A 13,912-nucleotide genomic window follows, 5' to 3' on the forward strand; every position below is an offset into this window, starting at 1 on the left:
CTGGGAAATGAGAACAGTGCCATGCTGTTCTGTTAGAGGAGTGCAAAAATTCCAAAGAAATGTGGGCTTTAATTTTAAAATAGTCTGTCCCCACATGGGATCAATTACTAATGCTTGGGAACTTTATGGGGCCTTTCCAAGGCCCGGTGTACAACAGGTGTCAGCACTCAGTGGTGTGACTTCTGCTGGGCCTCCAGATAGACTGGATTCCCAGGGCAGTCAAAGAACTTCACTGAAGTTATAGTTTGATGTGGGAAGAGGTGAGCTGGTAGAATGTCTATTAGCTCTGCCACCCAGACAGAGTTTGGGCCATTGGGTGGAATCCCAGCAGACCCATGTTCTATCACAAAATATGAACATAAGAAACTATACATCCTTATGCCCCAGTGAAATTCCAGAGACTCCAGGGTGATTTCAGTCGTCCCCACCCAACGGAAATGAGCAGACAAGTAGGCAGTTAAAATTGCACACCCACCAAAGGGGGTGGGGTCCTTTTTAACGTATGCACCTTATGAGCTCATTGGGAACTGAATACAATTTTTTACTCGGTAGCTTGATCAGGAAGCAGCGGTGAGTTTCCCACCAGGTCAACACAGTGACGAGGCAGGTTCGGAACAGAAGAGGCTAGAGTTTTCAATCCGACAGGATGAACCAGTGGATGATCCTGCTACCTGCTGTTGTCAGCTGGACTCTGGCCCCCATGATTTCCCGCTCCTTCCATCCAGAACAGGTGGGAAGTTAGCCGGCAGGATTTAAACGAGGCCAGCAATTTAAAATATCCCAGGCCTCATTTCTGGCACAGCAGCTAGGTGAGTTTCTGCTGCCCAAAACTGGCCCTTCATTATGACTGGCTTTCTGAAATATTGACTGCTTATCCAAAGTGACCCTCCTTAAGGCCTGTTACTGAATCCAATAAAACTAAAGGACAGGAAATACAGCACCATTGTGTGTATATATATATATATATATATATATATATATAACCCTCTGGTAGCTGGGAGCCCGTTGGCATGTGGATTTGACCATTTTATATTACTTATTGTACAGCTCAATTGCGTGGTTGCGTTAAAGCTCGACATTTTCACCTAAATGCTGTCTATATTGTGATCCAGTTTACTTCAATCTAGGGTTCCTCGCAGTGAAGTTCGCGAGCTTACAAAAACTGCCATTTTGGCACTGTTGTTTCTGTGCCCGACTTGCTTTCATTCCTCTCTCTTACTTCTCCTCTCTCCCTGCTGTGTCTAGCTGAGAAAAGGGCCTCCTGTCCCACCACCTCCAAAACTCACCCCAACAAAGGAGCTGCACCAAGAAAATATTATCAACTTCTTTGAGGACAACTTTGTTCCCGAGATCAGTGTCACCAGCCCGTCACAGGTCAGCGGACTTTCCAACTGTACTGTTTACCCAGGCCTACCTAGGTTTATTTCATAGAAGATGTGTAGGACATGTGTGGGCCAAATGCATATGAGCTCCTGATGCCTTTCCAGCCAGTGGCAGGAGTTACAGTGGTAGACAAAACTTGTCACTGTTTCAGTCACGGACAGGAAATGTAATCATCATTTGCTTTTAGTAACTGCTTACTATTCACAGAGCTAGTTGTATGAAAGAAAAATCTTGCATTTGTATAATGCCTTTCATAACCTCTGGACATCTCAAAGTGCTTTACAGCTAACTGACTATTCTTTAATTGTAGTCACTGTTATAATGTAGGAAGAGATTGCAGCATAGCCATAACAACAATGAGATAAATGGCCAGATAAGTGTTTTGTGAGATGTTGATTGAGGGATAAGTTTTGGCCAGGATATATTGGGGAGAACCTGCTTGCTGTTCTTCAAATAGTGATTGTGGGATCTCGAATGTCCATTTGAAGGAACAGACTGGGCCTCAGTTTAATGTCTCATCAGTAAAGCAGCATTTCCTTGTACTGCACTGAGTCTCTGCCTAGATTGCATGCTCAAGCATCTGTATCAAAATCCTGGAATTCCTACCTAACAGTGTTGTGGGAACTCCTTTGCCACATGAACGGCAGCAATTTATCACCCTGTAGGGCAGGGTGATAAATGCCAGCCATGCAAGCAACATCTATATCCTGCGAATGTTTTTTTTTTACGTTGCTGGAATAGGGCATGAACCCACAACCTTCTAACTTAGGGGCAAGAACACTACAACTAAGCCAAGGCTGATACCTATATGTTATCTGGAAGTAGTGTCAGTGTGTGTTTTTTTACATTGTGCTATGGTATCTTCTCCCTGGATTGCACACTTATAGTTAAAGTTGCAGCACATTGTGCAGTACTTGCAGGTGGCTTATACCTATCTGTAAATTCAGCATTATTAGTTTAGATTTTCATACTTAGTGTCCAAGCATGGTGGCTTTGTATGCCAGGAACACCCATGGGCTTGCACTGCTCATGACCTGGTTTGTTGGGAATGGGGAAATTGTGGGTAGGGTAGGCCATAGGGAGCCAGTGGGAAAACTCTTATTTCCAGATGCACATCTGGGTCATTCAGTCTAAGTGAGGCAATAATTCCCAAAGACTCCAGAAAAGAAACATTATGGTGTTTGGACCTCAATACAGGATATTTATTTGAAGTATCACCTCAACACGTGTGTGAATTTAACCAATTATAGTTGCATTGTTCTGACCAGTTTAATGCTCATTCAGTGTTTGTAGTTCAGAGCAATTATTGTTTTCAAAATTTGTGTCATTTGAAACTGTGTTTCTCAGAATACTAAGTAAATTTTATGAAGTAGCACCGTGGGAGCAAAGATTCATGTGACAGTTGCGTGCGGGAAATTTAGTCATGAGGGCCATCTTACTTATAAATTATCACTCAAGGTATAATTCTTTGTGCAACCTGTGCACATACTGAGATTTCGACAGTTGGAATTAATATTTGTCCTGTCAGTCTTTTGTTCTTGTTGCTATGATCTGTGCTCACTGCCTTAAAGTGCCACATTACAGTGGCTGGGTTTAACAAACTCCTCCAAGCTGTTTACCTGAAGAAAAAGCATTGTTTTTTTCCCCAGGGAAGATACCTTTACGCTATTAGTATGCACACTTGGGAGCAGAGGCAGGGTTGGGGAAGCCTCAAGGTCCAATTGCTGTTGCTTTTCTTCACATCTTTGGTAGATTAGCTGTGACATGAAGGAGATGCATTAAACATTTTTTAACTGCCTCCTTTTTCATTAGAAACTTGCTCAGGAGTTGAGGGTAGGTGGGGGGTGTTGGGGGGGGGAGCAGTTAAAATAGAGCGGGTAAAGTACTGTGATTTGTCACAATTTTAAAATTCCTAATTTTTCAGGCATATAAAGTGCCTGCCTGACTCAAAACATTTATGCAAATCTGGATCATTTTACAATCAATAAGATCCCAGTGCTGGGACTGGTCCTCTTGGTCCCCCAAGGTAAGTGAACCTCCACTCCCCTGGAACTACCAGCCCATGGGGGAACCTGTGACACAGGATAATTAATGTCTAGGATTTACCACAAGCCCCCAGATAGGAGGGAATCCATGTGTTTCTACAAACTTTAAGCACCTGCAGAATCTTAAAAAGACAACAGGATTTTTGTGGCTGATGGCAGCCGTTCCGTTCTCTGTGATTGAAAATATCTCGCTGCTGTGTGGGAAGAAGAAGGACATCCCATTTGCAAAAGTAGACTGTGGAAGTCTCGCTGCTGCAATTGCAGCTGGTATTCCCCAGAGATGACTACTGAGTGCCCAATATGTCGGGTATATGGGACACAGCTGGTATGGTGAATGTAAATTCTACTGTTCAGAGAATGAGGGAGCATTGTCAGAAAAAGTTCAACGGATTCATTGAGAGGGGAAGGTAGATAACCTGCTATCATCTAAGCGCTGGTGATATAAATTCTCATCACTACCACATCCATCCCTTCAGTGGCCTCCAGATTTTCATCAGTCACCTTTCAGGCTACTCTTGTGCAATTTCTAGTACCTTCCTTGCCCAGCATCTTCAGCCTACACTAGACAAGGCCTTGCCCATGCCTTCCATATGCATCCTGCATGTCAATACATTGCCAATACCTACAAACAGCACTCAGATGCAAGGGGCTGAAATTTTGTTCTGGAATGGGGACCCTGACATTAGAATCATTTCCGAGTCCTGACCCCAGCACCCCCTGTCACATTGACACCCAATGAGATTTTTAACAAGCAGGCCCAGGCCAATTAGTGGCCGGGGTGTGTTGTCACCCTCTAATTAAGGTGGAGGTGGAAAGTAGCAAGGAGAGCAGTGATGCCACCCTGCTTTAAATATGAACCTTTGGCCATTATTGTGGTTGCCTGTTTGCCAGTTTAGAGGGAAATGGAAGAAGGAGCAGAACAGCAACAGGGCAGAAGGATAAGTATACGTTCATGGGTGGCCCTGCGATTTACCAATGTCTTCCTTGAGGTTCTTTTGGTGCTGGTGGCATCATGGTGCACCGTTTTATTCCTGAAGAGCAGCAGGAGAGCCAGCTGGACAGACCAAGCTGAAGATGGCGGAGTAAGCGGAGGACCTGGATACAGTGCCACAAACGTTTCAATAAACTTCTGCAGACTGACAAGGTGAGGGCAACACTGCATCTGGATAACAGGCCTCCAGATCTGCAGTCACAAACATACACACAAGATGAGCAGCCTGAGGAGCAAAGTTCTCCAAAACATGTCCCCAGAAGCATTAATGAGCTAATGGAAAAGCAAAAGTGGAGAAGACAACAGTAACACCACATGTGTTAGTGAAGCTGGAAGTAGTGAAGGAAGACACCAAGGCCTTGACTCTCACCCTCTTAACTTTCCAGAAGAGAAATGAGGAAGGGCTTGAACAGGTGGTGGTGTATCACATCTCACTATTTTGATGGCACTTTGCTCCTTGACATGACCAGAATGGCAGCAGATCAGGGAATGTCGAAATGGGAGCCTCTCCGAGATGCAGTGAAAGGGGTTTGATCATCTCTGTGCAATGGCGATGTAGTTCCTTCCTCCTCAGTTTCCCTTCATATTAAAGCATTAGCTCTAATGGCCTGCATCATTGTTACAGAAGCAGCTGCTGACAGAGCTAATTTAGCTTAACCACCTTCTTATGTCTCCCGCTGGACAGATGTGAAAGAGGAGTCAAGGAGAGCCAGGGGGATGTCATTGTTGTCTGCAGAGGAGGAGGAAGCAAGCAAGGCTGCACCATCATATCAATCATACCCTCAGTGCTGATGCACCCACCTCAGTGAACCCTCATGCGATCTTGGAAGGGATAACACAGGGTGAGCAACACTTTTCAAGTGAGCAGGAGGAGGTGAGGGATGTGATGGCAGCTGTGGGCAGTTCCAATCAGTGGATGGAGAGCAGGTGCAGCCGTGCTCAGCTGGGTGGAGATGGACAGCCTCAAGAGTCACACGCAAGGTGGGTATTCCTGGACCAGCAACAGGGGATGTGTGTCAAAATGTCAGCGTTCCCTGAGATGGTGCAGAGTCATAGGAGCAGAATGGAAGAACCCATTCATTACATGTGCACTGTCATGTCTCAGGGTCTTAAGCACATGACCTTCTCCGCTGAGCTAGTGGCCAGCCTCATGGAGAGCCATATGCAGCAGTGCTTAGAGTGAAGGCAGGAGCAGTGCACCGACATACACAGAATGTTTGTATTGTTGCTGGTGGAGCAACCTGTGGAGGTGCACCCATTAGCACCTTAAAGACGAGGATGACTTCCAAGGGCTGCAAGCAGACACGAACAAGCAGGCTACCTCCACCTCACCTCACAGGGACCTCATAGGAGCAGCTACAAGTGCAGGCCATTGGGTCGGCAATTTCACATTGAGGTTCACTTGAGTGAGAGGTTCTGTTTGAGTAAAGTTATTAGAAATCAATACAATGGAAATAATGTTGCTTGAGCCAAGACCTGTGTGTTCAAGATAAAAGAAAGAAGACACGAGGGAACGATGCTAAGGTTTGTGCTGGGAGTAAATGTGTGGCTGGCAGTCTATTGTGCCTGATTCACTGTGGGGAGCAATGGAAGACTTCTACACTGTGTGATGATGGATGCGTGATCTTGTTTTAGATGAAGGTATCAGACCTAAGTGCTTTCCAGGATGAGGTGCCCTCATGAGAAACGTTCCTGGATAACAGCTGTCCAAGTTTCCCTAGCACTGTGCTCAAAGCCTTGACCTGTGATCCTGCAAAGCATGGGCCTTGCCCTCCACTGCCTCTTCCACCTCCTCCTCTGAGGAAATGTGCTGCTCCAACAATTCTCCCTCTTCAAGGTCCACAACTTTCTGGAGGGTCAGGTTATGGAGTGCAAAGCAGACAACTGCAATAGAAGAGATCCTTAAGGGAGGATACACGAGGGTGCCTCCCAACCAGTCAAGCCACTGGAACTACATCTTCAGAAGTCCAGTGACTTGCTCAGTCGTGATCCTGGTGATGAGGTGGCATCAGTAGTAGCGTCTTTGTGCCTCTGTTACAGGATCTCACATCAGTGTCAGTAGTCATCTCATCACAGATTGCCTTGGGTTAAGAGCTGCAGCACCAGCAATTGCCTAAGGATGAAGGAATCAAGGCAGCTGCTTGGAAGCCATGTGCATACCCTGTGATCACAGACATTTAGGGAGTGATATCCTTTCCTATTGAGCAATCTCCATGGCTGCTTAATTGGTGCCTTGATGGCCAAATGGGTGCAATCAATGGCCCCCTGCACCTGAGGGAATCCAGTGGTGGAATCGATCCCACTGCCTTCAGTGCCTGTGTTGAGCTATACATTGGAACTCTGTCCCAAACTGCACATCCATGAACAGCTTATGCAATGATGGACAGCTGCTTGAGAATTGCCATCCAGGTCAGCAGCCAATCCTAGGTATGACCCAGATGTGAAGAAGTTCAGAGCCACTGTGACTTTTGAGTCTACTGGCAGGGCACGTCCATGACAGCTGCTGGCCTGAGGTGATCCTCAGTGACAGCACACCGTTCAAAAGGCCACCATTCAAATTGCCTGGAAAGGTGCAGCCTCCTGTGGCACTGATGCTCTGACATTTATACAAGCTTATTCTTCATTGCTACACCATATTGTGAGGGTATTGTCTTTATTGTCTCCCAGCCCCTCATTCCTCACCTCTGAATCCCTCTTGGCCAATCCATTTGCAGGAACAGCCTTGCTTGCCCCCAGCTGGACTGTCATGACCTTTTGGACCCCCTGCTATGCCGTCCGTGACCCCTGCAGTCTCACTCCCAACACTGCACCACCCCCCCCCCCAACTTCCTCAGCACTCACTAATCAAACTCTCAAGGAGCGCTGATAACATGATGGCCACTGTATGCCAATGAATGAGGTGGCCCCTGAGCTATTCCCATCTTGTGCAGTGTTCTGAATAACACCCATGTCCACAATTGGCTCCTCAGTGTGATGACACCTCCTCTAATGGACAGACTGGAACCTTTCCAATGCTTCCTCTCAAAAATTACGAACTGCCCTTCAATGGCAATTAGGCCATTTGTGTGCCAAATTACAGACTCACCATTTAAATGCACCTACTGGCTGTCTCTGTGGTGCAATCAGTTAGCCAGTTTGCCTGTTAACCCAAGGGCTGGTGGTTCAATCCTAACCAGGGATGAAACCACTTCTACCCCTTCAGGGTTCTGTGCCACACAGTTTTGTTTTGTTCTGTGCTTTGGCTACAAGAAATGTAATCATGCCTGGTTGCTTCCCACTTCCTGATTCCATTTCAAAAATCGCAACACTCCAGAGCCTCATCTGGAAACAATCACACTCACAGTGAGATGATTTTCCGGGCCCACCCCTCTCTATTCCTGCCTCTGCCCCCTTTGGTGTTTGGGATTTGACTGGCCACTAATGTCAACAGCACTGTTTGTGCAAGAGAAGAGCACATAACAAGAGAGAGAGAGGGGACCACAATGAGAGGAAATCCAGCCTAACTCGGTCATCTCTCTAAGGAAGTGCTCCTTGAAATCCAGGGCCAACACTTGAAGAAAGAGGTGGGAGGAAAAGCCCCAGCTTAGTCTTTGACCAACACATATCCTTTCATTCACCTTTCTGTTCAGTTGTACACATACAAGAAAATTTGCCTTAAACATCAGCTCCAAGTCAGTTACTCTGTTGAAGGCTGTCTGGCAACAAGTTTCAACAAGGAGTTGTTGGTCATCTTTTTCCACTTTCTGCAGATATGGTGGAGGAAGCTGTGCTAGGACTTTCTCACTGCACAGTCTTGCTTCTCACATGAGAAGCTATCACTCAATCTCATTTTAGCAAATGGTAGCCCCTGGTTGGGGGTGAGTCTGGTTGAGGTCAGGTTGCTGGTTGATGCACTAAGGAGAAATGAGCTGCAGCAAGTATAGAAAGATCACAAAAACCAACAAACATCTCACTGAAGGGTCATCATGCATCCATGCACCTGCTCAGTGCAGGGATCCTAATATCCAGAGCCCATAATTTGAAAGAAGAATGCATCAGAGCATAATATATTGTCAGATTGTTGACTGTAGAATTTTGCTGGGGTTGCAGATTTTGTAAATCTGGAACTCTCTTTGCCCCAAAAGGCTCTGGATGAATTGGAATTTTCAAAACTGCGATTGATAAATTTTTATTAGGTAAGGGATATGGAGTAAAGATGGGTAAACAGAGTTGAGGTACAGATTAACCATGACCTAACTGAATGATAGAGCAGGCTTGAGGGGCTGAATGGCTTAAAATATGTTACAAATTTTACAAGTCTGCTCTGCCACTTTTTAGTGGGTGCTGCTCCGCTTATCCCAGCCCATTAGAAAAGTGCAACATGCGCAAGTAGACGCTGACCTGATGTAATGGAACTATGTCCCTTTTCAGCATGGGAAAATCCCTGAAAGGGGCAACACCATCTCACTATATCATGGCAATCTAGAGCTGACACCATTGCATGAATCAGTATTCATTGAACTTATAAACTTGGCAACTCGTGCAGTTGAGTTCAGTTTTAATGATACCATGTATGCCCAAATAGATGGTGTTGCCTTGGGATCCCCTCTAGACCCAGCTCTCGCAGACATCTTTGTTGGATTCCATGAGGAACGTGTCTTTGATGGAATGACACCTAACCTCCTACCCCTCGCATATTTCTGATATGAAATGTTTGCCATATTTAAATCCACAGCTGCATGTAATAATTTCCTTACATGTCTTAATGTGCCCATCCTGTGCTCAAATTCACCTTTGAAAAGGAGCAGTTGAAGGAAGTCCCCTTCCTTGACGTACTAGTTGAGAAACCTGCCAGGGGGTTCTCTATCATGGTCTACAGCAAGTCTATATTCACTGGCCAATAAATGTGTTGGGATGCTTACAGTTCCACACACTATGGGCAGAATTTTACGCCTCACAGGCGTGCGTGTGCCCAACCTGATAGGGCATCCTGATGTCATCCCACATTCACGCAATCTTCAGGTCGGTGGGCGCGCGGGTGTGGGAGCTGCATCCACCATCAATTAAAAGGCCACTTAAGGCCATTAAAAAGACAATTGATCCTGATTTTACGAAGCCCGTGTGATTTCACACTCGTCGCACGGACAAAACGAGCAGCCCACATTTTACAAAACCTCATCCAAGGGCAGGATAAAAAGGATCAGCAACATTGCTGCTATCAGTAGTGAGGAGTTCAGAGGATAGTTTGCTGCTGGCTGCTTATTTGAATTTGACAGCTTCATCCCTGTTTTGAGCTTCATTCTTAGCATTTCTAGGCTTCATTCTAGGAATCATTGGTGTCCTAAGGCACCCGGGAGATTTTGTCCGTGTAGACTCTTCCAAGTATCAGACAACCTTCTGTTACCCTGGTAATGGGGATTGTGCTCTCTGCTGGAGGCACCTCCTCTGAGGAGGAAAAGAGGGGCAGAAGGGAGAGGAGACCACGTGTCCATATGCAGCCTCCAGGGAAGGGACCTGTGGGAGGAGAGGCACAGGCACAAGGGGCGCAGGATTGGGTAGTCCAAGGTGGAAGGGGCCGCAGAAGAATCCACTATCCAGCTGCCAGGGTTTACAGGCAGTGATGCAGCTACCTCATTATGTCTGAGGTGCAATGCTGAAGGTGGCTCTGAAGGTCACAGTGGCCCTCAACTTCTATGCCTCCGGCTCTTTCCAGGGCTCAGTGGGGGATCTGTGTGGAATCTCCCAATCAGCTGTCCACAGTTGCCTCAAGCTGGTGACAGAAACTCTGTTCAGGTGAGTAAAGACATTTATTCATTTCCATATGGATGAGGCCAGCCAGGCTGAGCGACTCAGAGGCTTCGCAATGATTACTGGGTTCCCCCGAGTCCAGGTTGCCATCGACTGCACACATGTGGCCGTCAAGGCGCCAGCGGGTCAGCCGGGTGCCTTCATCAACAGGAAGAGATTCCACTCCATGAACGTGTAGATAGTGTGTGATCACAGGATGTTGATTCTACAAGTTTGTGCAAGGTACCCAGGCAGCTCCCATGATGCTTTTATCCTGAGACACTCCGAGGTGCCGGGGCTCTTCAGTGCTCCAGCCGACTGGATGGATGGCTGCTGGGTGACAAGTGATACCCCCTGAAAAAGTGGCTCATGATGCCTCTCCGTCACCCAAGAACAGAGGCAGAGCAGCATTATAATGGGAGTCACGCTTCCACAAGGGCAGTGATAGAGAGGACCATATGCCTTCTGAAGATGTGCTTCTGGTGCCTGGACTGTTCAATCACTGATACCAATTGCATGCTGCATTCTCCACAATCTGGCACTGGCAAGGGTGGACCCACTGGAGGAAGAGGATCTTGACAGAGCTCCACAGGTTACAGATGATGTGTCCCGTAGTGAGTCAGAAGACAAGCGTGGTGAGGAGAGCGCTGAGGGTGTGGATGCCGACCTCTGTATCCTTCAGGGAGACAGGGACACCAGGGACGCCTTGATCCGACACTCCGTCAGCCAGGCTACCAAAGATCTGCTTCCACCTCATTCCAGGGCTGCCACCTCCATCTTGGATATCTGAAATTACCCTTTCATTTGAACCCAAAGTCCACTCAGTGGCTGTGCAATAAAGTTTAGAGCCACTCACGTCCAGCATGACATACTGGCGTACCCTGCACCAAAGAAAAACAGTGAAGCATACTCAGGCCACTATGCCAAAACAAAATTTGTCATTTTGACAGTCGAAACAAATTAACATAACCTTCTCTGGTTTTCATTCCTTCCCAGGCCAGTAAACAAAAACAAAACATTACAGGACAGAATATCACCTGTGACCAGTCTCTCTTGTGCTCATGGTGCCTTAAACTTAAGTTTCTGAGTGCTATGTCTTGGTGCCCCCTCCTCGCTGACAGTGGCATTGGAGACAGCCCGCTGACCCTGGTGTCTTGTTGGCCTTGATGACCTTGGCAGTCGTCCTCTGGCAAGTGGAGCCTGTGCTGACTCCACCTGGGAGGGAGTGGCCAGTGCCAAGGCTGGCATCTCCCCAGTCATCACAGCTTCACGGTCACTGGCTGAGACAATGGAGATCTGCATCATGGTGCCATCGTCTTTCAATGACAACCTTATAAATAGTACCCGAGCCATTTGCTGACCATGCAAGCTTGATGCTGAAATAGGGCACGTCAAAGGCATCCTGCAGGATAATGGCTACCCTGATCAGATCATTTTGCACTGCATATCACGCAAACTCATGAACAGACATACGGCCATCATTTTCTGCTCGAAAAGTGCCCAGTCTATCTCAGATTGGAAGGGCAATGTATCTCAAAAATTTGAGCAACAGGTGAAGCTAGCTGTTACACGCTACTACTGTGCCATAGTAATGAGTGGTATTCTCCACTAACACCAAGCCTAAAGACTTCTGCCTTTCACACAAATAAGTAATATGGTATCTGAATTTCAGTGCCAGTGTGATGCTAGATATGTAGGCCTTATGTCCCAAAGACTGGCAGATCGTATCAAACAGCATGTCCCAGCCGTTGTTCGCAACAGGCAAGATACAGACCGTACCCAACCAGCCCGTGCTTGCAAAACTCAAAATACGGTCTCCAACATTAGATGTGATTCTACGATTGGACAACATTTGCTAAATAAACTTCAGTGTGCTAAGAATTACACTAACAACCGATTTAAGATTATAAAAACAGAAAATGCCGGAAAAACTCAGCAGGTCTAGCAGCATCTGTGGAGAGAGAAACAGAGTTAATGTTTCGAGTCCGGATAACTCTGTTTCTCTTTCCACAGATACTGCTAGACCTGCTGAGTTTTTCCAACATTTTGTTTTTATTTTAGATTTCCAGTGTCCACAGTATTTTGCTTTTATCAATTTATCAGTTGTCAGTCAGGCTCGCTGTGTGGTACATTTGCGTGGACTGGAAGCTACATATATTAATACACAGGGCCCTGTTCTTTGCAGACAGAAAGAACGTGTACGCACATTGTGCCTGTTTCATCTAAACAAAATAAGTGGTTGACATTCGCTGACTCATTCCTCAGGGCAATGCCTTGACCCATCAGGCTGCCTGGTTTAAATTTCAAACAATGCTTGGCAGTTAATTGTCAGTCACCATCACTGGTGCATTCTCCATGGCAATGCCTCTATCAATCAGCGTCCACTTGCCAACCAATCAGCACTCTCTTCACATACAGTATAAATTGTTGTTTTCCCCTTATATTGGTATTCTTGCTAAGTGTCCTGATGAGTGCAAGACACAAAGCTTTGACATCTCTTTTTTCAGCAGGCCTTAATTAAACAAGGGAGAGAAGATATAGTTAACATAAATATTATAGAGATTATCATTCATGAACTACCACAACCAACATCAGTCAGAAGACAAGGGTGCAGTATATAAGAAAAAGTACAGAAGTTATGCTCAATGTATATCAAACCTTGGTTAGATCAGACTTGGTGTACTGTGTACAGTTACTACTGTGTTTATTCTTTATAGTCTTTTTTTGTATTTTACATACCAAGGTACCTTTTTAAAAAAGTAAATCTCAATGACTCTATACATATTTTTATATTCTATTTGCAGCCCAATTAACATTTTCCAAAATCCCAACTGGCCCTCACTATTTCTCTAGTGAATACCACTTAACTAGGAATCAGGTAAGTAGTTGAAAAAACGCATGTAACATGAATAGGGAAATGGACTGGACAGGATGCCCAGACTTTCTGTATCCATTCCTGCCCAAATTTTCCATACTGTTCTGCCATGCTTCCACCTTGGTGCACCTTCCTCATATTCTGGAAGCCTTGGGCTTATATTAATACCACCTCTCCCCATTGTGTTTCCCACCATTCGCATAATGTAAAAGCTGAACCTGAGGGTTCAGGCAACCACTGTTTAGGGTAGCTAGAAAAAGACCAGAAATCTTGGAGTAGCCAGGGCTTGTGAAAAGCTGTTCAGAGAGCAAAGCCTGAAACAAATGCAAGGGTGAGTTTGAACATTTCTCCAAAAGGATTGCAGGTGGATCAAGGTCAGTGTGGCATCTCTGTGGCACATACAAATACCACAACTCACCTTGGAGATGAGACCCAATCAAGGGCAAGAGAGAGGGTAAGAAACTTTGGCTGATGGATCCAGCTGAAGAGCTAGCACTGGCAGAAGAGTGACGAGATGAATGACCTCCTTTGTTGTAAATTCTAGAAAATTGTACATTTCAGGCATTAACTTGAAAGAAAGCCCTTGTTAAAATTTGTTTTTCAAACAAAGTAGTACGCATTCAACCTCTGGCAAGATGCACTAGGCAGATGGCATGATGCTGGACTCATTCTTGTGCCATCTCCATTATAACAGCTGGAGGTGCTCAGAAACCCAAAGTGTAACAAGGACATTGAATGGATGCCAACAGCCCTGCAGCTACATCTCAAAAACACTGGAAAATTTCCTGATCCTATTCTTTAATTTTGAGAATATTCTGGCGATAGCCTGATTCGGGGAACTGGGCCTTGAGC

General features: G+C 45.9%; 1 protein-coding gene across 1 annotated transcript in view; it reads left to right on the forward strand.

Moving 5' to 3' along the window:
* amph (amphiphysin) overlaps nucleotides 1–13,912 on the forward strand; it is a 289,286-nt gene that overhangs the window by 200,779 nt on the left and 74,595 nt on the right. Inside the window, exon 11 of the mRNA XM_041189423.1 lies at nucleotides 1,246–1,374. Coding sequence (XP_041045357.1) covers nucleotides 1,246–1,374 — 129 coding nt within the window. The remainder of the gene's footprint in view (nucleotides 1–1,245; nucleotides 1,375–13,912) is intronic.

The sequence above is a fragment of the Carcharodon carcharias genome, chromosome 6, assembly GCF_017639515.1.
Source record: "Carcharodon carcharias isolate sCarCar2 chromosome 6, sCarCar2.pri, whole genome shotgun sequence".
Lineage (NCBI taxonomy): Eukaryota > Metazoa > Chordata > Chondrichthyes > Lamniformes > Lamnidae > Carcharodon > Carcharodon carcharias.